Source organism: Equus caballus, chromosome 17, assembly GCF_041296265.1.
Source record: "Equus caballus isolate H_3958 breed thoroughbred chromosome 17, TB-T2T, whole genome shotgun sequence".
In the NCBI taxonomy this organism is placed as follows: Eukaryota; Metazoa; Chordata; class Mammalia; order Perissodactyla; family Equidae; genus Equus; species Equus caballus.
Window position 1 is genome coordinate 32,477,876 of NC_091700.1, and position 23,339 is coordinate 32,501,214.

The 23,339-nt window shown below is 37.3% G+C and overlaps 1 protein-coding gene across 4 annotated transcripts in view; it reads right to left on the minus strand.

Annotated features, from left to right (window-relative positions):
- SPART (spartin) overlaps nt 1-20,489 on the minus strand; it is a 35,037-nt gene extending 14,548 nt beyond the window's left edge. The window contains exons 1-6 of one of the 4 annotated variants that reach the window (XM_070239528.1): nt 20,164-20,483; nt 17,546-17,680; nt 10,021-10,832; nt 6,206-6,403; nt 3,452-3,604; nt 293-416 (exon numbers count right to left, since the gene is read on the minus strand). In XM_070239528.1, the coding sequence (XP_070095629.1) occupies nt 293-416; nt 3,452-3,604; nt 6,206-6,403; nt 10,021-10,832; nt 17,546-17,600 (1,342 nt within the window). In that variant the 5' untranslated portion in view covers nt 17,601-17,680; nt 20,164-20,483. Of the gene's footprint in view, nt 1-292; nt 417-3,451; nt 3,605-6,205; nt 6,404-10,020; nt 10,833-17,545; nt 17,681-19,865; nt 20,014-20,163 lie in introns of those variants that run through there. The other 3 variants (XM_005601144.4, XM_001495257.5, XM_005601143.4) reach the window with 3 other exon arrangements.
- Nucleotides 20,490-23,339: the final 2,850 nt, after the last annotated feature.

A 23,339-nucleotide genomic window follows, 5' to 3' on the forward strand; every position in this document is an offset into this window, starting at 1 on the left:
GGGAAAGGAAAATAACTAATTTTATGTTCAGAGCTATTCTGAGAGTTTGGGGATTCCTGAAGCTTTTTACTACCAATTTTCCCAAGAGTAAAACAGCGAATAACAGACAAAGAACTTACACCTATATGATAATATGTGATGTTTTAAGAGTCTCTTTCCTTCTATTTTTGTTTAAATATTTATAAACTGATCATTTAGAACCAAAATACAAAGTATTATCTTTCTAAATATTCTCTTACAGGTTCCAAAGATTTCACATTATAAGGGAAAAAAGTTAACATTACTGTAATACCTGACAAAATGTTTTGAGCCACTTTCTCACTCCATTCAGGTAATTCCTTTGTTTTTTCTTCTGAAACTGGCTCATAGGGTACAATGTGACTCAAATTAACTTCTTCACTTGAAGTATCTTTAGCCTAAACAGTAAAAATGTTTCAAAATGTGAAACAGTACTAAGAGGGAGAAAAATAATAAATGATAATAAATATAAATAATATATTTATAAAATATAAATATATCTATATTATATAAATATAAATAATAAAACATTAAGCCAACCAATATTAGATATAATTAATGAAAATATCTCCAGCCAATCTAGTTACCAGCACATTTTATAACATAAAGCACAGTACCATAACTGCCAGGAAGCTGAAAACTGTTCTCTTCTTATATAAGGTCGGAGTGCTAAGATTTAAATACCAACATACCTCTAATATAGCATTTATCAAAACATATTTAAATTGACTAACTCTTTTCTTTCCTTGACTAGACTATGAGTTCCTTCATACAACTACCATCCCCTAGATATCTGTATGCACATGGTACTCAGTAAGGTTAAAAGATTCGTTAAATGACTCAATCATTAAGGAAGGATGTATTCAAATAAACTGGTTTTGACAGAAATCAAGTAAAAGCAAGTAAAAATATATAAACACAGAACAACCTGCTATTCCATTTGAATATAAATGAGGAACATAGAAATATGTGAAATTTTCTAATTTAACAGCTGTTTTGAGAGCTAGGGACAACACTCAAAATTTCAAGGCTAAATTTATTCATTCTAAGAACTTAGGAGCAGGCTAACTCAGACCTTTTTAACTTGAAAATCAAACTGTCCAAAAGAAACACGAAGAGAACTTCACTTAAAATATAAAACAACTTAAAAACTTCTATATGGAGGGAAAAGCCCTCATAAGTAAAACCGAAAGACAAACTGAACAAAACATTTGCAACTTCTATCTCTGACAGAGAACCAATGTCCCTAATATGTAAAGACCTCCTGGAAATTGAGAAGACAGACTAACAACCCAGTAATAAAAATGGACAAAAGACATGAACAGACATCACACAGAAAAAAAATTCAAGGAACCCTTAAGCAGACGCTCAACATCACTCATGATAAAATCCATACAAATTAAGATATTGAAATATACCACTTCTCATCTATCAAGACTGCCAAAATACAGAAAGACTGAGCACCCACTCTGTTGACCAGACTATGGGGAAACAGGTACTCTCCTACACTGCTGGTGGGAGTGCTGAATAGTATAATCACAGGGAAGGCAATTTAGCAAAATCTATCAAAATTACAAATGCACTTAACTTCTGACTCAGCAACCCCACTCCTAAGAATTTATCTGACGAACTGCCTACAAATGTATGAATCAATGGATCTACAAAGTTACTCACTGAAGCAATGTTTATAATAGCAAAAAACTGGAATCATGTCAGATACCTCTCAATAAGAGACTGGTTAAAGAAACCATGGTATATTCATACAATGAGATACAAGGTAGCTGTAAAAAAGATAGAGGAAGTTCTCTACTTACTAACATGGAAAGATCCTCAGAATTTATTATCAAATAAAAAAATGATATACAGGACACTCTATATGTTACCCTTTGTATAACAAAGGAAAAAAAATAATAACAGTTTTCATTTACTTTTATCTGCCTCAAGAAACCCTGGGAGGAAACACAAGATCCTAATAAAAGTGATTATAGTGGCAGGGGGAATGACATGGACAGGGACAAATGTGGGAGTAAAGCTTTTCAATGTACATACCTTTTTATATAATTTGATTTTACCAAGAAATTAAATTTTAAAAAATGAAATGAAAAAATTTCCAAATGTATTGTTATGAAAAAGCAAGAAGCAAATCAGTCTATCTTGCATGCTGCCACTTGTATTAAAAATTATATGTGTATACACATATATATTCACATACAAAATAAATATATGTGCGTTTACATATGTTTGAATATGCATAAAATATATCTGGAAGAACAGCAAGAAGCTAATAACAATGAGTGTGGAGAGGGGAGCTAGGTGGCTGGTGAATAGGAACAGAAGGTAGGCTTTTCACTACCTTATTTTTTGTTCTTTTTGAATTTGGTTTCTCGTGCATTAACTTTTTAAAAATTTTAAAAAACAAATACATTTCTTGGAACCATTTTGGGCTTCTAACATCCTCATAAAGCTGGTATAGGACGTTCAACATAAACCACAGTAACACTTTGCAAGTAAATATAGAAAATTCATGTGATATTCATTCGTTCCAAAGCTAGTTACTGAGCATTTATGATATGGAATACCACAATGAACACCACCAATCTGTTTGTAATTCAATACTCACACAACGCTATTTTCTTTCTTCATACATTTGCTTATATTACCACTTCTGCCTAGAACCCTCTTTAATCTGCTATTTGTATGGCTTTTCTTCATCCTTCAGGACTCATCTTAGAGATAATGTCCTTTAGGAGGAGCCCCTTTACTGCTTCCCACACCACCTATATGCTCACACATATCTATGAGGCTAGGCTGTACATTAGATAGAAATTACCTCTTTGTTAATCTATCTTCTCCACTACATGGTAAATTCCTTGAGATGAGAAATTTAAACTTTTTCCATTACACTCAGCACTCTAGCACTCAATAAATACTTACTGAACTATAATCCACATTTACCATTTAGTGCATACTGTATTCTCAGAATCTAAGAAACGAAAGAAGAAACTACTAAACATATTTTTAAAAAGCCAATCTCTGTCCTCTTGACCATTCACGAAGAAATAAGGAACTCAATAAAAATGGCAGGGTAAAAGCATATCTAGCCTCAAGATCTTGGTGTATGTAGGAAGGTGGAGAACACAAAATAAAGTATATGCATCATTAATATAAATATACAAATCTTTAAAATTGTTGGGAAAAAAAATCTACCCTCAAAAACATAGACTGTCTTTTAAAACAGTTTAAGTAACACTCAGAAAGGGAAATACTAAAGCTGATTCTAATTATTTTTACCAGTGATCACTCTGTAATGCTGCAAGTTGCTTCACTTTAGCAAACGGGGATAACATCTTATGAGTAACTGAAACTGGTGCAAAGTGCCATTAGAGTAGAACACACACACTCATCTTATTGCTCTTTTATTTACTTTACTTACCTTTTTCCCCCGTTTTCCTTTAGGACGCACATCCTTATTGCCTTGGTCCAATGAAGTACCACTGCCACTGGCTTCCTTCAATTGGTCAGAGGGACATCTTGCTCTTCCAGGGATTTGGAATTCATTTTCTCCTTCTGCCCGGATCCAGTTGGCCTAGGGAGTAAAGGACTAAGCTTAGCTCAAATGCAAATTTTCTCAGATGACTTTCTGCTATGGCACACCATATGCTCTAATAATACACTTGTTCAAATGTCACTGTTTGATGGTGTATAAATACAACTACTTTTTCTTGTGTTTCCCCTATACTTTTACTTTATCTCATCATCAAACGTCAAATATTTGAGTTCTTTGGTTCACGGCGCGTGGCAAATTTCAAAAGACAAAGCATAAAAGATAAATTTATAGCAGTTGTTGGTATATGTTACCATTAAATTAGATGCAGCTACATTTAAATTTAATTAAACAACAAATAGTAAGTTTTAGGAAACACATACAAGACTGAATGAGTTTAAAGGCAATTAACAAAACGAGTCCAATTTAACTGCTCTTCATTACTGGAACAGTGACTTTGGTTTTTGTTTTTGCACTTCATATTAAAGGTATTCTGCTACATACATTTTGCTGAATAAATGCTCAAGAGTAAAGACAAGTCAAAATTATAGCTAGTAACTAGCTTTTGTTTACAGCTGGAGTTCTGGGACAATAGAGCAAACTAAAAATAACATGCAACCAAAAAATAAAACTGAACAAAGAAAATAAGCTCACAACCTAAAAGTGGGTTTAATTTCTTTCCTAAAGTCAAAGAATACAGGTCCAATGAATGTAACGGTGAAGGGAGAAAGGGTGCTATAATAGGGCTGGATACTTAAGAATGTCACTTCATTCAGCTAGCAAAGAGTAAAGCTAAGACTTGAACCCCTATCCATTTGACTATGTTCCTGTCTGCGTAAACTTCTCTCCATGAGCACACTGAGGCTGCACACTTCTGTATGGGGATCATGCGTTTTGTTAAAATACCTTAAATGTTTAGCATTGGCTATGCTAAAGTATATGCTGATCACCATGTCATTCTCATATACAGTCATGTGTCATTTAATGATGGGGACATGTTCTGAGAAATGCATCATTAGGCGATTTCGTCATTGTATGAACATCATAGAGTGTACATGTACAAACCTAGACAGTATAGCCAACTACACATCTAGCCTATAGGGTACTATTCTTATGGGACCACTGTTGTATACATGGTCCGTTGTTGACCAAGACATTGTTATGCAGTACATGACTATTCATACAACCTAATGCTAAGATGACTCTCTGACCCTTTACTTAACTGGTAATCTGCTCCCATCACCTTTGATCTTTTTAATATAGGAATGGATTGAAAGTGTATTCTACTTCCTGAGAAAACAGGAACAAATCTTGCAAGACTGAATTCAAAGGAAACTATTTTGTGAAATTCTCTCTGACCTCATTCCTGCACTTTGTATATACTTTTATTTCATCACCTATCACACTGTATTGTAGTTATTCAAGAGACTATAAGGTGCTTGAGAATAGGGGCTGTTATATACATAACTTTGTTGTCTCCTGTTCTCACACTCTTCCCATCCCATCATTTAACACAGTACCTGGTTAAATATCAGATTCTAAATATCTGCTGATTGAAGGAGAGAATAAAAGATTATACTATCATGCTGTCAACCTCCTTCAACCGTCAATATTCACAATCAGAAATATTTTTCTCCTTTTGTCCTACATTAGGATGGGCAAGAACACCTGCAGGAAGCCTCTCTGTAATACTCTATTTCAACTCTCCATAACAGATAAGCATGTGGGAGAAGAAAAACGCTACATAAGTAAAGTTCACAAGATGACCGACTATATTTTAAATCACACTTTCTTTTCTCTTTATTTGGCCTTCATTTACCATGAGAATAAAGATAATTCCCTCAACCAAAACCTCAAATTCCTCAAAATGCCAATCATACTCCTAAGATATCCAACATAACCCATCTGTTAATGCTAAAATTACCTTCACTTCACCCATTGAGTCCCATTAGCCCACTTTTCCAACTGAGCAGTAAAGCAGTGATGATAACAAGAGTTAACATTCACAGAACACTACCACTTGCTGGCACTGATATAAGTGCCTTAATGTATTAACTTTTAATCTTCACCACAGCCCAATGAAGTGGATATTGTCATTATTCCCATTTTATGATAAAGAAAGTAAAGCATAGAGAAGATCAATAACTTGAGTCAAACCGCTACTAAGTGGAAGAGTTCAAATTAAATCCAAACCCAGGCAATTCTACTCCAGAGCCCACAATCTTAACCACTTTTTTGGAGGGGGTATTTGACAGAATATCACAAAAAATATTTCTATTCACATTGGGTTTCATTATTCTCCTTAGAAACATACATGTAAATACACACAAATCCCTCAAAACCTTACTTAGGTGTGAAGTTTTGACAATGTTTCTAGTATTTAATAAGTGTTATCTAGATCCAGTGCTGTTCTCTAGTAACATATTACAAAGAAGGTCTTTTTTAAAAATTAAGTAAGTTTCAGGTGCACAGCATTTAGTCACTATTTACAGCCAATTCCCAACTTGTAATTGTGAACACACAAGCAAATTATATACTCTCAGTCTCCTAATTTGATCGCATTAGAGCCTATTACAGTTTCTTTAAAAGCAGAAGTTCTTACGTCAATGTAGATTTTCACTTGAAGATGATCATGCAAGTTACCTGAAGCCGAAGGTCAGACATTTGTCTTAACAGATCCTCGAAGAGTTCTCTATCATCTTCCGGTAATTCAGAAGACAGGACCACCCCGACAAAGCATCCTGATGCTTGTAACATCGTATCAGGAAACATGTAGGCTCCCACAGTACATTTAAGAACTGGAGATCTATCAGGAACTAGAGGATACAACCAGTCACAAACCTGAAGGGATTAGTTAAAAAAAAAAAAATCAATGAATAGAACTAGGTTTCCACTTAGGTTTAAAACTGTTATATCAAAAAATAAACATTTCAAAGGTTGAAATGCGTTTTACAAACCTTTATAGAAGCATCAGCATCAACAAATTCCCAATGAAAATTAGCCATCTGCTAGTCTGATCTTCCCATAAACTACTGACAAGAACTATACTAAACATGTTAATGCTCTACTAATTACACAGCCTTAAAACTGGTGGCCTTCAATACTCCAGTGTGAACCAATGAGCCTAGTTTTAAATAAATGGTCAAAGTAAATTAAAGTTTTCTTTATTATTCAAATTAGAATCCTTTTGTGGAAATAAATAAAATCGAACTGTTTTCAAGCACTCTACATGTATTTACTGATTTAATCTTCACAACAATCCCATGAAGCTAGTTAGTACTGTCATTTTACGTACAAGAAAATTGAGGTACAGAGAGGTTAATTAAGTTGCTCAGAGTCAACAACTAAAAAGTGGAGCTAGGCTATGAACACATGTAGTCTGGCACCAGAGAAGCCAAACAATTATTTTAATTAGAAACCCAGCACTCACAATATGGAATAATTATTTTATGAAGCCCAAGAGAATCTGAGACATGACAGAGCTAAAAGAGAAAACTGTTATGTTAATTCTGAGTGACCAGAATATAACTGTGCCCCTTGCCCAGGATACTGTCTTCCTAATAGTAAAAAACTTGGGAGAATAGTCTATTATCAAAACATTGTGTAGTGAACATCAGTCAAAGAGCATGAAAGATTTCATATAAATGATGGAAAATTCTGGTATGCTACCATCATCTCTGACCAACAGACTATAAACTTGCATGGATCAGAGTACTAAAGTGACTCTTGCCTGGAAAATGCTTAATAAATATTTTCAAACTCTTTTTCTTTTATAGAATATCTTTTTTAGTTGTCTCAAAAGCCACTCTCCATCTTTTATAAAAATCAAACTTGAGACAGGTTACAATAAAACTGATTACCATTTTCCAAAGTATAATATATAACCATCTGTGGCATGTGAAATGACTTCTCGTAATACACAAACTATTTAAATTTAAGCAGTTATGTATTTTAATATGAATTAGGACAAAATACAACATCTATGCTTCCATTTCACAGTTGATATTGTTTAGGATGAAATTAACAATGAGATATTTAAATAATATTAAGAAAGTAATAGCAGAGGTATGGATTTGACAAAAAACTGTAAACGTTATACTTAAATGACTAAGGTTTGGGAAAGGTTTCTTTTACTATTCCATGATGTCTCTAAGATTAAATATATCCTGGTCAGCATGACTGAACTGGAGTACCCCCAATCTTCTCAAAACTATTCTATAGACCTTTGTTAGGACATATTACTGCAGATTGGTGAGCTCATCCATCATAGGTTAATTTCTCCCAGTTTCACCCCAGAGGGCAATCTCATGACCAAGTTCTGTATGAAGAGATTACAGATTTAATAGGTTTAAAAAGTATATTAAAACTAACACTAAGAGAAAAATAGCTTTTAGAGATTCTAGAATTTAAGTCTGCCTACTTAAAACCAAATTATCTTACTCTAATTTCCTAAATAGACCAATACAGTATAAAAATTCTAGGGGCTGGCCCCGTGGCCGAGTAGTTAAGTTCGCGCGCTCCACTGCAGGTGGCCCAGTGTTTCGTTGGTTCGAATCCTGGGCGCAGACATGGCACTGCTCATCAAGCCACGCTGAGGCAGCATCCCACATGCCACAACTAGAAGGACCCACAACGAAGAATATACAACAATGTACTGGGGGCTTTGGGGAGAAAAAGGAAAAAAATAAAATCTTAAAAAAAAAAACAAAAAACTTCTAATACTTAGTTTGTTTATCATTTGTTTTTTAGAATAAAAACATTCAGTAAACGTATGGTAACTCCCTTTTAGGACACTGCTACAAATATCTGAATACATGCAAATGCAAGCCCATTAAAAAGACACAAATTAGACTTTGGGTACAATTTTACTTCTTATTTAACACTCAGAAAAAGAGATTATTAGCAAGATTAAAAACAAAATTAGACCCACAACTAGGGTATACAACTATGCACTGGGGAGATTCGGGGAGAAAAAGCAGAAAAAAGATAAAAAGAAGATTGGTGACAGTTGTTAGCTCAGGTGACTCTCTTAGACAAAAACAAAAACAAACCCACCAAAATTGAAAGCACCAAGACAGGACAAAATTTTACTAGAGGACAAGTCATTTTAACAGTTGGGCTCATGTGTCGAGGTAGAGTATTTCTGATATTCATTTCCTGCACCTCCAGCAGCCCAGGCCCCAAAGGTTTTTAAAATTCCATTGTTACGATGCAGTACTATTACCAGATCAGGAGAAAGTGTTATAGCTTTTATCAGCTCCCTCCCAATCTCAATCAATAAGCCTTCTCTTTTTAACCTCAAGGTTTCTTTCCTGAAACCACCTATGAGATTCACAATATTCATCCTGTCCAATAATGAAGTCTTCCTTTCAACAATGCCCTCAAAACATCTCCTTCACACACCCCTCGTAAGTCTCTATCTTCAAACAACTTTCAAGTTGATTCCATGCAAAAGCTGCAGAAGAACTGAGACTAGAGTATACCATAAGAAAAAAATGAATATGGATAACCAGTGCTGTAACTAAACCATATCATCTGGACTCTGCCTTGCTCAGATAGCCATCTGCCTTCCATGCAAATTCCTTTATTATACCCAATGTATACTGAGCCCACATTTCCGGAACCTATCTCCCTGGACCAATATCTAATCTTCTAAAAATTGGACCACCACCTTCAAAATACCTTATTAATTCCACAACAATGCCCTAACAACAACCTTTATTTAGCATCAGTCTTTGCTCTTGGACAAAGGCTATCCTGGTAAACTTATCTGCTTGGAACATTAGAATTCCATTTTAAATTATCATCGCAGTCTCTACTTCTAGACCAGGGTTTCTCAGCCTTGGCACAACTAACATCTTGAGTTGGATATCTTCTTTGATGGGAGCTATCCTATTTGGATGTATAGCAGCACTCCTGGCCTCTCCAACATACGCAGCAGTAGCATACCATCCCCCACCAAATGTGAGAAGCAAAAACGTCTCCAGATATTGCCAAATGTGGCAGTAGGGGGGTTGCAGGAAATTGCCCCCCGTTGAGAACCACTGTTTCAGACAGAGTTTAGTCTAGCCCACTTCAGCCCTTCAACCAGGGCTTGACATTTGTGGATATTTACAGTTATTATGTCCACATGAGCTACATAAATCTCTCTTGAAATTAAAGTTAAGTTTCTTCTTCAGATAAAGAATTAAAACTTTAAGGATGAATATTCTGATTCCCTTCAGGTCCTATCATCACAAATGTAATACTAAAACAAGACTTTATATCTTAAAAAAGAAAGAAAGGCTATCAAACACAAACAGATGTTCAAGGCTCATAAATTGCATGGAACATATTTAAAAGGAACTAGAACTTATAATGATCTTTTTGTACTTGTCCTGGACACACTGTAAGTATTAAACAAAAATGATGTATCCCACACGTACTTCAAATAATGTTTATGCTTTTCTTCGGCTTACCTGAAGAAACCCAGGAGGACGATTTAGAACTGTATCAAGAGAATTATCCAAGAACCTCACAATTCGAAGGTACCCAGGATATGAAGGTGCACTAACCTCCCCTGCAGGATTTACAAAAAAAATCTGTACTCCATTTGGTATCAAAATCAACTCATCTGCATCTAGCCCTAAGGTCTCAAGAGGAGGTGGCTGAGAATGATTCCTATAAAAGTCTTCTCCAACTGATGAAAATTCCCCAGATTCTGTCCCATAGGATACAGTGTAGTGACCCTCAGCAGCCTGAGGAGTATAAGCAGGAGGTGCTTCTGCTGGATGCCTTTGAGATGGTAAGGATAAAGAACTAGGTGTGGGAACCAAGCCTGAACTTGTAGCTGGAGTGCTTCCATATTCTTCACTGTGCGGACGAGGTGAACTAAAGGGCTGAGGCTCTGGTGACGTTTCAGGAGTATCTTTAGGTGGAAATTCTGGATATAACTTGGGCACCTCCTGAAGATCATTCCGTAGAGAAGTGGCAAGACCTTTCTCTAGAATTTCCAACCTGGTGCGTACATTCTGTAGTGTTTCTTTCATTTTCTGCTGCATCTGTCTAGCAGATTCCCACCCAGGGCCTACGTGTTCAGGCTCTGTTGATGAAATGCTGATTCCCCTGAGCAGGTGTCCTATTCCTTGCTTATAGTAGTTCTTTGCTTCTTCCTTCTGACCTAATTCATCTGTATTCAGTCCTTTATTAACAAATAAAAAGGCCTTCTTGTACGCTTCCTTGATCATCTTAATTTCAGCAGGTTCTCCATTTTGTGGCTCTTGCTCCATTTCTGCAAAATAGGAAACATTATCTTTAATAATCTTGTTTACTTATTTATCATCAATTTCTCCTACCTGAATATATTTCAAGATGACAGGAGCCTTGTCTGCCTTGTTCACTATTGTATTCCCTAAGCCTATTATTAGATGTGACAAAGAGAAAGCACTCAATAAACATTTGTTAAACGGATAAATAATGTTCTTGGTCCTAAACATCTCTTTAATTAAAAACAGAAGTGAATAAATCAGAATACATTTATTGAATAATTTTCTTGTTCCAGTTTCTTATAAGAAATAAAAGTTTCCTATCATATATCAATCTTTCAGATTACAACCAAAGTCTCATTCTAAAATTCATTACAATATAAATTCAGATGACAGGTAGCAAATTAAAAATGAGGTTGAATCACATATTGGAGAGTAAAGAAATGAGAAAAAAATATCTAGATGAAGCTTTAAAGTTACCTGACTTTCATTTAAAGGTGGCAGGTTACTCTCATGCAGTTAGCTCTGTTCCATCCTAAAACTACCGAAATGCCTCTAACAAGATTATTAAAAACACACAACCATTCTTTTTAATGAGAAAAAGGCATGAACAGGTGCTCCACAAAAGAGAATATTTAAACGGCATGTAAAAATGAGTTGAATATACTATTCCCTAAGGGAAATGGGATCCACAATGATACCACTATATACTTATCAAACGGCTAAAATTTAAAAGACTGACAAGTATTAGGGAAGACAGCAACTAGAACTCTTATGCTTTGCTAGAGGAAGTGAAAAATGGTACAGCCACTTTGGAAAACTGGCAATTTCTATGAAAGCTAAACATTCAGCCACTCTATGATCCAGGAATATAATCTAGGTGTATAATCAAGAGAAATGAATGAATATGCACATCAAAAACATGTACAACAATATTTACAGCAACTTTATTCCAAAGGCAAAAACTCAAAACAACTCAAATACCCACCCACAGAAGGGATAAACAGTGGTCTATTTATACAACATAAAAATACACAGAAATTAAAAAAATACATATTGATGCCTGTAACATTGATGAATCTCACCAATGCTTTGAGCAAAAGAAGCCAGATGCAAATGAGTTCATATTGAGACTAGGTACTATATGATTCTATATAAGTGAAGTTGAAGAAGAGGCAAAATACTAGCCCATGATGACAGAAATCAAGACAGTAATTACAGGGGGAGGGTACGGACTTGGAACGGACATGAAGGGACCTTATGGCATATGAAAATACTGTCTTGAACTGAGTGATGATAACATGTGTGTATACATATATTAAAAAATCATTAAGCTGTAAATTTAATATTAGTACACCAAATGCACTTTGTGTTACCCCTTAATAGAATAAACAGCAAAGTCATAACTCACAAGGACAAAGAGGGAGGATGAAGAGTCAACAGTGCTTTGGTACTGAAAAACGAGACAGACAATTGGTAACTCACAAAACAGACATGTGAAAGCTGAAGCCTAAGCTGTCAGTGAGGATATCAGAGAAGCAGCCCCATTTACATCACAGAACTTCCAAAAACCACAGGAACTGATTCAGTCTTCCTCTGGAAGAGGGAATAGAGGTAGAGCTGGAAAAACATGACTGATTAAAACCTAATTTACAAATTAAGACCCTCAGATCTCTCCTACACCAGGCACTGAAGACACTATTTCAGCCCTGAAAGAAGGTTGGATGTTTTAATTCAAAGGAGCATAAAATAAAATGTTTCTGTACAGCAGACTATCAGGCACAATTAAGGGTAAACATCAAAAGCAGAAGTAAATGAAAAATTACATACTGAATATTGAGATCCTCAGCCTTCTCCCCCACACCTTGGTTATTAGAGTTCTGGCAGGTTGGTACCTCTCCAGAAAGGAAATTAGAAGTATCTTCTCTGGAGAATCTGATCATCACCAAGAGGAAAGACCTAAAGATAGTGACACTGAGAGTTCCCCAAGGAAAACTGTCCAGGAAACTAACTTTTGAGAAAAACTATAGTTGGTAGTCCACCCGAGAGTCTCCAATTAGCAGACAGCCAAGGATCACAAAACATGTGAGGAAATGCCTAGTATGAAAGAAAAAAATGAGTAATGCAATTTGGGTGAAATGGACAATATGTAAGGAGAAGAAAACTTTAAAACCTACAATTTATATCAACGTAAAAAAACAAAATATTGCATCCATAAAATTAAAACAGGATACAGACACAAAAAGATACGCACAAAAAGGACATTTATAAAACTAAAAGGGCTCTTAGAAATTAGACACAAAATAGAGAGATGAAAACGTCGTAAATCATAGAAAATGCCTGCAAAGTAGAGCAAAAAGACAAAGAAATGAAAAATAGGAAAGAATAGATCAGAAAATGTAGAGGACTCAGTGTACAACAGCCAATATCTGAATAATAAAACTTCCAGAAATAGAGAATAAAAAATAAGGGATGGAAGAGTTGAAGAAAAAATTCAAAGAATATCCTAGAACTAGAAAACACGATTTCCAAGATTTAAAAAGACCAATGGATAAAGAACGAAAAAAGACCCACACCAAGGAGTACACCATAAAATTTCAGAACATGAGGCTCATAATGGACCATCTTAACAGGAATTACACAAAAAATGAGAAATAAGATTGCTAAGGAACTTCTTAAAGGCAGAAGTTAGAAGGAAATAGTAGAATTAATTCGCAATTCAGAGTGAAAATAACTTCTAAACCCACCCAAGTGGTTGCTCAGATATTGCATCTTCTGTTTCTTGGATTCCACATTTGCTGAAAGAAATCACAAGGCTGATGACGGGAGTTCCCAAGATAACTATTAGGCAACCAGTCCATACTGGAGCAAACGACAGAATGCCAGAGAAGATTTCTTCAAGCAACTAAAATAGATAGAACACTTAATGTGTTCCTAAGTTTTGAGAAGAGAGCTACATAACTGTGGGAGGATTCAGGGTTTAATCAGTGATACATACATAGAAAACTAAGGAAATAAAAATCAAGACAATTATTAACTGGGGAAAACAAGATGCTGAGCTAGAAAGAAAAAGTAATCATAATATACTGCATGTTTTAGTTTTAATTAGTATAACAATGTAAATAACGAATCTTGATACAAGCAAAACTGTGATACAACCATATTGAGAAGATGGGAAGATGGATGGAGAGAAAGTTCGTGTGCATGTGGTATAGGATGAAAGAACTAAAACTTCATCTTTCCTACTAGGAAATTCATGGACAATGCCTAAAACTGAAAAATAAAAAGTAGCAATATAAGCATCTTGTTTAGAGACTTAGAAAGACCAAAAGAACTGGCTAAGAAAATTGATACAAGCTGCCTTTAGGAGAAAGGGTTGAGGCTTGGGTGGTGAGACCTCTCATTTTCACTGCAAGCCTTATAAAAATATTTAACTCTTAATACTACACGCATGATAAAAAAATTACTATTTAAAAAAAGTAAACAGAAGCTTTAGAGCAGCATTGTCTAATAGAATTATAATGTGAACCATATGTAATTCTAAATGTTCTAATAGCCACATTTAAAAAGTAAAAAGATGGGGGCTTCCCTGTGGCCAAGTGGTTAAGTTTGCACGCTCTGCTTCAGTGGCCTGGAGTTCACTAGGATCCTGGGTGCGGACCTACACCCGGCTCATCAAGCCACGCTGTGGCAGCATCCCACATAGAAGAACTAGAATGACTTACAACTAGGATACACAACTATGTACTGGGGCTTTGAGGAGGAAATACAGGGAAAAAAAGATTGGCAACATTAGCTCAGGGCCAATCTTCCTCACCAAAAAGCATACCTTAAAAAACAACAGAAACAGGTGAAATTAATTTCAGTGACATTTTATTTACTCAAATACATCCAAAATATTATTATTTTTTAAATTATAGGCCTTCTATTTATTTATTTATTTATTTTTATTGAGGAAGATTAGCCCTGAGCTAACTATTGCCAATCCTCCTCTTTTTGCTGAGGAAGACTGGTCCTGAGCTAACATCCATGCCCATCTTCCTCTACTTTATATGTGGGACGCCTACCACAGCATGGCTTTTGCCAAGCAGTGCCATGTCCGCACCCAGGAATGGAACCGGCGAACCCTGGGCTGCCGAGAAGCGGCATGTGCGAACTTAACCGCTGCACCACTGGGCCAGTCCCACATCCAAAATATTACTTCAACATGTACTCAACATAAAAATTACTAATGACATATCTTACCTTCTTTTTTGCATTAAGTCTTCGAGACCTAGTGTGTATTTTACACTCAAAGAGTCATCTCAATTCCAGCTAGCCCCATTTCAAATGCTCAATACCCACATGTGCCACCACTGCGGTTTTGGAGATTCTTTTCCCGTGATCTCATTAAAACTTATGATTGGATAATTTAAATGATTTAAGACTATTTTAACAACAATCTACACTATAAAGGCATTACAGAATCTGGTCTAGCTTCTGATTAAGTGATATACCCATACTTTCTAAACTGAAACATAAACCATCACACAGCAACTTCATGGGAGTCAAGGGAATATACTCAACGCCCAATTTAGAAAACATCATATACAACTGATCATATACAGACCTACCTTACTTGCCCTAACCCAAAGCTCCTATAAAATTGACTATCCCTTTCCCTGGAATTCCATCCTCTCTCTCTGTCATTAGAATGCCTCCCCTTTTCACAGATCCCATTCCTTTCTTCCTTCAGAAACCATGCGCTAGGAATTTTGCACTCCACGTTCCTTGGGGTACAAAGAGGCTCGAAGTTCAGAAAGCAAGATAGCAGAGGTTAAACAGATTTTTGTGAGCTGATCTGGGAACTTAACTAGCATCATTAAGTTTCTCCAACTACTTGAACAGGGTCTTGAAAAACACTGTAACTTGGCACCTACTTTTTCCTACATGCTACAGGACACCACTATCACCAGGCACCATTTATAGAGTATTTAATGTGGCTGGACACTATGCTAGGTGTTTATCTCATTTAATCCTGATAAACAACTCTTGAGGCATTATTACCACTACTACTACTTTTCAGGGAAAAACTGAGGTTTTAAAGTTTGATCTTCTGTCCTAGATCATCTGTTTTTGAAAGACCCTGGAGCTAAGAATTATTACTTTCTTAAGGGGTTATAAAAACAAAGAATGACATGCAACAGAGATTATATGTGGCTCAAAATGCCTAAAATATTTACTAACTGGCACTTTACAAAAGATGTTTACCAAGCCATTGTCCTAAATTACAGAGTTAAAATAGTCTGATTTCAAAACTAATTTTCTAAATCAGGGTTTCTCAACCTCATTCTGATCGACATTTTAAGCTGGATAATTGTTTATGGGAGGCTGTCCTGTTCACTGTAGGATGTTTAGTGGCATCTCTGATCTCCTCCTACTAAATGCCAATAGTGGCAAACCCCTCCGTGCCCCCCCCTAAGTGACAACGAAAAATGTCTCCAGACATTGCCAAATATACCCTGGGCAGCAAAATCATCCTCGTCAAGAACCAATGCTCTAAATGGTCTTCAAATGGGGGAAGTGTACCCTGGAGAACATAAGGACTTTTCAACGGAACGTGTTCCAACAACATGAATAATTCTAAGAAAAAGGCTTCCAGACCCCTCTCCTTCCATTTAGTACTCCTCACTAAAACTGCTTTGGCTGGGAATAGACTGTAGTTCAATTATCATGCTGTTTTTTCCTCTCCTGGTCTCCTTTCACAATCTTCTCACTTTAAAAAATAAAGTTATACCTCTCACCCATTCCTATTCTTACTAGGTGCACTACCCCAGGATGGAAAAGCCCCCTAGGATGAACAGCCCAACCAAAGTAAAAGGTGTCAATTTTAATTTACGCACAACTCCAACTATCCATCTCTTTAAGACACAAATTTCCACTAAACTCCTACTTCTCATATTTAATTATTATTTATCAAAATCATCCAGTATCATGCTTTTCTGACGATTTTACTACTTGTAATAACTCAGTCCAGAAGAAAACCAATTCCTACAGTTATCACCATAGAAAATTTTTAAAACTTAATTTCAATGTATACAAATATTTTTATTAAAGACACCCATGATAGAGAATAAAAAGATTTCAAGCATAAATAAGTTAAATTAAGATAACATTCTGTGGGGGAAGGATAAAAAGCAAAGTATAATTTCAAGAAAAAGGAACTGTTAAAATACCATGCATTTTTAAAATTAATGGTGATGGATAAAAAAGTGCAACATTACACTCCTTTGGATACAGTTGAGTGACGTACCAATTTTATACTGAAATGTCAGCATCTATACCATATGGGAAATTGCATCCTTTGCAACTAACTAAAAAGTATGATGTAAAATGTTATAAATCAATGTAAACATGTGAAAGGGGGTCACTTTTACAAAATTTATTTGGGGTTCACAAGTGAATTAAAAACACTACTCTACTGGGGTCAGCCCCGCAGCCTGTTGGTTAAGTTTGGCATGCTCCAGGTCGGCAGCCTAGGTTGGCTCCTGGGCATGGAACTACACCACTTGTAGGCAGCCATGGTGTGGACACGACCCACACACAAAAAGAGGAAAACTGGCACAAATGTTAGCTCAGGGTGAATCTTCCTCAGCAAAAAAAAACCCCAACACTGCTCTAAAATCACTGACTACTATATTATATTGCAAACATAAAATGTACATGGTCTCTGGTCATTAGAAGCACCATAATTTACTACCTTTTATTAAGCTCTTCAGCTCATTAGATGTGCTTGGCACTGCTCTAAGCTCCATTTAATCCTCATATGCTTGGAAGTGAATACCAGATTTAGAGAATGTTTTACAAATATTGAACTGCTTGCCCAAGGAGAGAGCTGTAAATGCAAGAGAGATTCAAAGACTCAGGTTCAACAGATACTTGTCAAGACAATGAAATGAAATGTCTGATTCCAAACTTGAAGTTCCTACTAGGCTTACAAGTTAGCAGAGTGAGGAAAGGATGATGGGAACTTGGAGTGTTTCAAGGGAGAAGGGCATTTGGCTTAAGCCTTAAAGAATAGGTAGCAAGCATGTGAAGGCAGAAGGAAGTTATAAAGGAACTCTAGATAGAAGCGATATTACCTTGTGTACATCTTTACTCAAAGCTTATTTTACATAGTGTGCTGAAAGATTTCCTAACTAATGGGTCACTAGAGAAAATGGGCTGGCTATTAAGACAGAAGGTATGTGGGAGGGGGGATTCCACGGGTCAGCTGCTGCTGAATAGCATTCCTTGCTGGCCACCTCCATCTTGAAGAGAAAAAAAAGTTTAGCAAGCAGAAGAGCCTGGAAATCTAGCACATTAAGTGTAGTCGGGAATCTCAGCACACAAAGAAAAAATTCTGTATTAAAATATTGTATTTTTATTTTGTGATTTATTCTGGGCTTTGCTATATTCTCAGTAGCCTCTGAGAAAATGCATTTCACAGGGCTAGGGACCACATGATGGTGGCTTTTCTTGTTAAACAATTCCTATCTTATTCCTAAGCACAATTAAGTGCTTATCAAACATCTTGACAAGATAAAAACCATTATTACATGATTTCACATGCTTTAATTTTTAAAGGTGAGAAGAGAAAAAGTCTTTGAAATGTCAATTTGAATTATTAAATAAATAAAACAGCACCTACCCCAGTATAATCGTCTTAAATCCCAAACCAAAAGCTGGTTCCAGATACCAATGGTGCACTTCAGCTATTTTTTAAACTTTCGAATAAAATAAGTAAAATGTATTTGTTTCAAACATAATCTTGAGTATATCTGCGTGTGTGCGCGCTTTAAAAAATACTCAGGAGCAAAGGTAAAATTCTGAACCAAATACTTGCCAACTTAGCTCAATTCCATACACAAGAGTAGTAAGAATCACGCTAACATCCACATCACCAGTAGTCTTCAATAATACAGCATTTATTTCCCTAAAGCGAGCAGCAGAAATTGCTCTACTGCCTATCTGGCCCTTCACAAAAAAAGGAGAGGAAACTTGCTGCAAACACTTGTATAACTCCCTCCCGTAGCATCTCACCCCACTGACGTTTCAGAAAGCCCCACAAACGAGAGGGAACCCACGTAAGAGAGAAGCTTCCAGTTTCAAACAGTTTTCACAGAGTCACCAAATGAGCTGTGCTATTGTAAAGGACAGCGAATCAAAAAATAGCTCCATTTGTAATCGGGAACATTCTTACACTCCTTTTGTTTTGTTTTGCTTTTGGAAATTTCAAAGAAAAAATCGTTGAATTCTGAAATATTTAAGGCTATATTTCAAAGGCAACGATTTTGAAAGCAAATTCATTAAATTACAATTCAATAAAGCAAATCTCGAGGATCCTCAAGAGACAAAGTAAAGCAATTCATTAGCACCATTAGAGTGTGGAAAACTGGGCCAACCCTCCAGCAACGCAATAATGCCGCGTCACGGAACGGTGCGCATTCCAAGAAAAACTTTCCGACACAGAAATTAGGTGGGAGGGATCCTCTGCGGGGCTAAATGCCTAATAAACACGAACGAATGTATTCGAAAGAGTAAAATCGGGCCCTGTCCATTCTCAATAAAACTGCTGCTGCTTGCTGACCTTTTTGAAAAGAAAGCCTACCGAACTTTCACGAAGCTGTCAGCACTGGTAAGGGCGAATAATTACTGCGATTTTCGAAGCTGAAGTAAACAGGGGTGGGTAGGGCAGCAAGAAAGGTCACTGCGATGCATAAGGACGGTGGTGGAAGTGAGGAAAAGGGCAGCGCTCTCCCTCCCAACTGTAAACAGGGGGAGGAGGCGCAGGGAACTCGAAGGTTCCATAAATGTGAGACAGGCGTTAACTAAGAACAATTTCTCCAACTATTCCCTCTGCAATTTGCTCCCTTCAACGAAAGTTTCATCTCTGAGACCTGGGGACGGCTCCCGGCCTTCTCGGCCCTCCCCGCACCCCGCCCAGTCCGCGGGGCCCCGGGCGCACACGCCACTCGCCCGCTTTGGGGACCCACGCAGGGGCAAGAGCCTCCCCGCCGGCCGCCCCCAAGCCGCCCCACCTGTGCCTCCGGAGCTCGGGCGCCTCGGCGCCGCCCGCAGACCTCCCCGCCCGCCGCCGCAGCCCACGGGCCGGCTCCCTCGGACGCGGCGCCGCTGCGAAGCGCTCAGCCTCGGCCGGCCCCAAGGTGCCCAGCTCCCCGCGCGCGCGACTGCACGCCGGGACTCTCAGAGCGTGCCCAGCCACGCGCTCCGCCGTGCGCCGCGTCACGCCATGTCACGTCACGCGCCGACCCCACCCGCCGGCCCTCGCGCCCACGCTAGGACCCGAGCTCGCTGCGGTCGCAGGGCTGCTCTCACGTGACGCCCTCTCAGTCGTCTTCTCCACGGACTTGTCACACGCCTGCCCAGCCGAAGTTCTGTCCACTCTTACTTTCCAAATGCTGTCTGGGGAGACGTCTGTCCGCTTCGAGCCCTGGAGTCACCGTAAAAGTCTCTGGCGGCGAGCAAAGGAGCGGGGGCGAAAGGCTCCGAGAGAACCACGGAGTCTGCGGCTCAGCGCGGACCCCCACCTAGGGTCTCCCGCGGCCACGTCGGCAGCCCCCGCGCTTGCGCAATCCCTTTCCCGCCGCCGACCGAGGACCTGGAGGGACTAGGAGAGAGTGCCGGGCGCCGGGAGCTGTGACGGCTAGAGGGAGCCGTGGGCACAGTGCACGTGGGAGAACAAAGGCTGAGTCAACTCTGCAACCTAACCTTTGTGACTAACATATCAAAGAGGACGGTTACCTGGAAAGCCCCCAGAAACTACGTGATAAAAGTCTCAGTCGAGTGTCTGCCTGGGTGTGTGTGCGCGTGCACGTGCTGGAAATCCGTGCCAGTGTAGTAAACAATGTTAAATTCCTAACTCCTACTGCTAAACAGCAGCTGTGCTCATACCATTTATGATTATGGAAGGCTGAAAGGGGACGATCAAAGTGAACATACTTTACTGTTCTTCAAGAGTTCTTTAAAATTAGTAAAATTCTATAGATGACAGATTTTATACTTTTGAATAGACCTGCCTTGGAAAAATTATATACACGGACATATATATACATATGTCTATATATATTGCCCCGAGCATTTAAGACTAAGTGATTTAAGAATGGCAGTGATTTAATTCCAGCTGAGTTATTACTTCCTTCAATCAAAATTAATGATGGGGACCGTTGAATGAGTCTTGGGAGAGGCTTTTAAATTTAAAATTAGGGGTCACTTGGTAGTTCCCTCAAATCTCAGAAAGGTAACTCATCCCAAACAGAAAAACCTGTTAGGGAGGTATACATTAATACAGGGGTTTTAATTTTGTTCTTATACTTCCTAAAAGAATTCTGAAAAACTGTGACTGTGTACCTTCTCCCTCATTTTTAGATTGACCATCAAAATTTTTCGTCTGACTTAATTAGTTGCAAAGGATGCAAATTGTTTTATTGTAAATTGACGTTTTAAAATAAAATCGTTGTATCACTCTTAAACGTGGCCAGTAGAACTTAAATATCAGGCAATCTGATATCCATCATCAATTTTTAAAACTACATTAACAAGCTTTTCTTTATCAGGAAAAAAAATACAGCTTCCTTTTCTTCTTAAACTCATATTTCTATATCACTTCATGACATTTTATCCCAATGTAATATTTTTTTATTCTGGAGAGTCTTTGACTGATCACCTGCCATACTTCTCTGTATCATAAGTAAGTACATAAATTTAAATCTAATTTTAAAATTTTGCAATAGCCATAAAGGTTAAGGTGTTTAAAAATGTAAAATTTCTATATACAATATCATTATATATGGAAAACCCTAAAGTTTACTACAAAGCTACTAAAACTAATCGGGTTCATCAAGGTTATAGAATAAAAGATCAACATAGAAAAATCGGTAGCGTTTTTATACACTAGCAATGAACACTCAAAAAATGAAATTAAGAATTTCATTAACAATACTATCAAGAATAATGAAATACTTGGGGATAAATTTAACAAGATAAGCACAAGATTTGTACACCAAAAACTATAAAACATTGCTGAGAGGATTTAAAGTAGACCTAAATGCAAGAGACGATGTTCCATGTTCATGGATTGAAAGAGTTAACATTGTTACAATGGCAGTACTCCTCCAATTGATCTACAGATGCAACCTGTACCAAAATCCCAGGTAACTGTTTTGCAGAAATTGGCAAGGTAATCCTAAATTAAATGGAAATACAAGGGTTCCAGAATAGTGAAAACAATCTTGAAAAAGAACAAAGTTGGAGGACTCACACTTCCTGATTTCCAAATTTGCTACAAAGCTGCAAAGTAATCATTTCAGTGTAGTTGTGGCATAAGGCCAGACATATGTGGAATTAAGAGCCCAGAAATAAACCCTTGCATTTACAGTCAACTAACTTTCAACAAAAGTGCCAAGAAAATTCAATGGGAAAGAGATAGTCTTTTCAACGAATGGGACAATTGAAAATCCATTCAAAAAGGTGAATTTGGACCTCTACCTCACACCATACTCAAAAATTAACACGAAATGGGTCACAGACCTAAATGTAAGGGCTAAAACTGTAAAACTCTTAGAAGAAAACATAGGAGTAAATCTTCATAAACTTAGGCTAAGCAATGATTTCTTAGATATGCCCCCCAAAATATAAGCAATACAAGAAAAAATTGGTAAGTTGTATTTCATCAAAATTAAAACCTTTTGCTCTTCAAAAGACATCATCAAGAAACTGAAAATACAGGGGCCGGCCCTGTGGCCTAGTGTTTGAGTTCAGTGTGCTCCACTACGGCAGCGCAGGTTCGGTTCCTGGTCATGGACATGCACCAGTCAGTGGCTGTGCTGTGGCGGTGACCCACATGCAGGGTAGAGGAGGACTGGTGTGGGTGTTGGCTTGGGGTTGGTCTTCCTCAAGCAAGAAAAGGAGGGTTGGCAATGGATGTTGGCTCAAGGTGAATCTTCTTCAGCCAAAAAAAAAAAAAAAAAAGAAAAAAATTGAAAATATAACTGTTAACTATGAGAAAATATTTGTGAATCATTATATCTGACATATTTAGAATAAAGAACTCATAACTCAATAATTAGCAAGATAAATAACAATTTAAAAATGGGCAAAGGATTTGTATAGACATTTCTCCAAAGATATACAAATGGCCAGAAAGCACATAAAAAGTTGCTCAGTATTATTAATCTTTAGCAAAATGCAAATCAAAAACAGAATGAGGTGTCATTAGTTATGCACTAGAGTGGCTGTAATAAAAAAGTAGATACTAATGAGTGTTGACAAGGATTTGGAGAAATTCAAAACCTCACACATTACTGGTAGCAATGTAAAATGATGCAGCCATTTTTTGGTAAACAATTTTACAGTTTCTTAAAAAGTTATACGTAGACTTGCTATATGAGCATTGTCACTCAATTCTTTGAGCTACTTCTAAATCATATGCCCCAAATCACTTTACAATATATCATTTTGTTTTTTAATCCAACAGATCCTTCTTCCATTTTTTT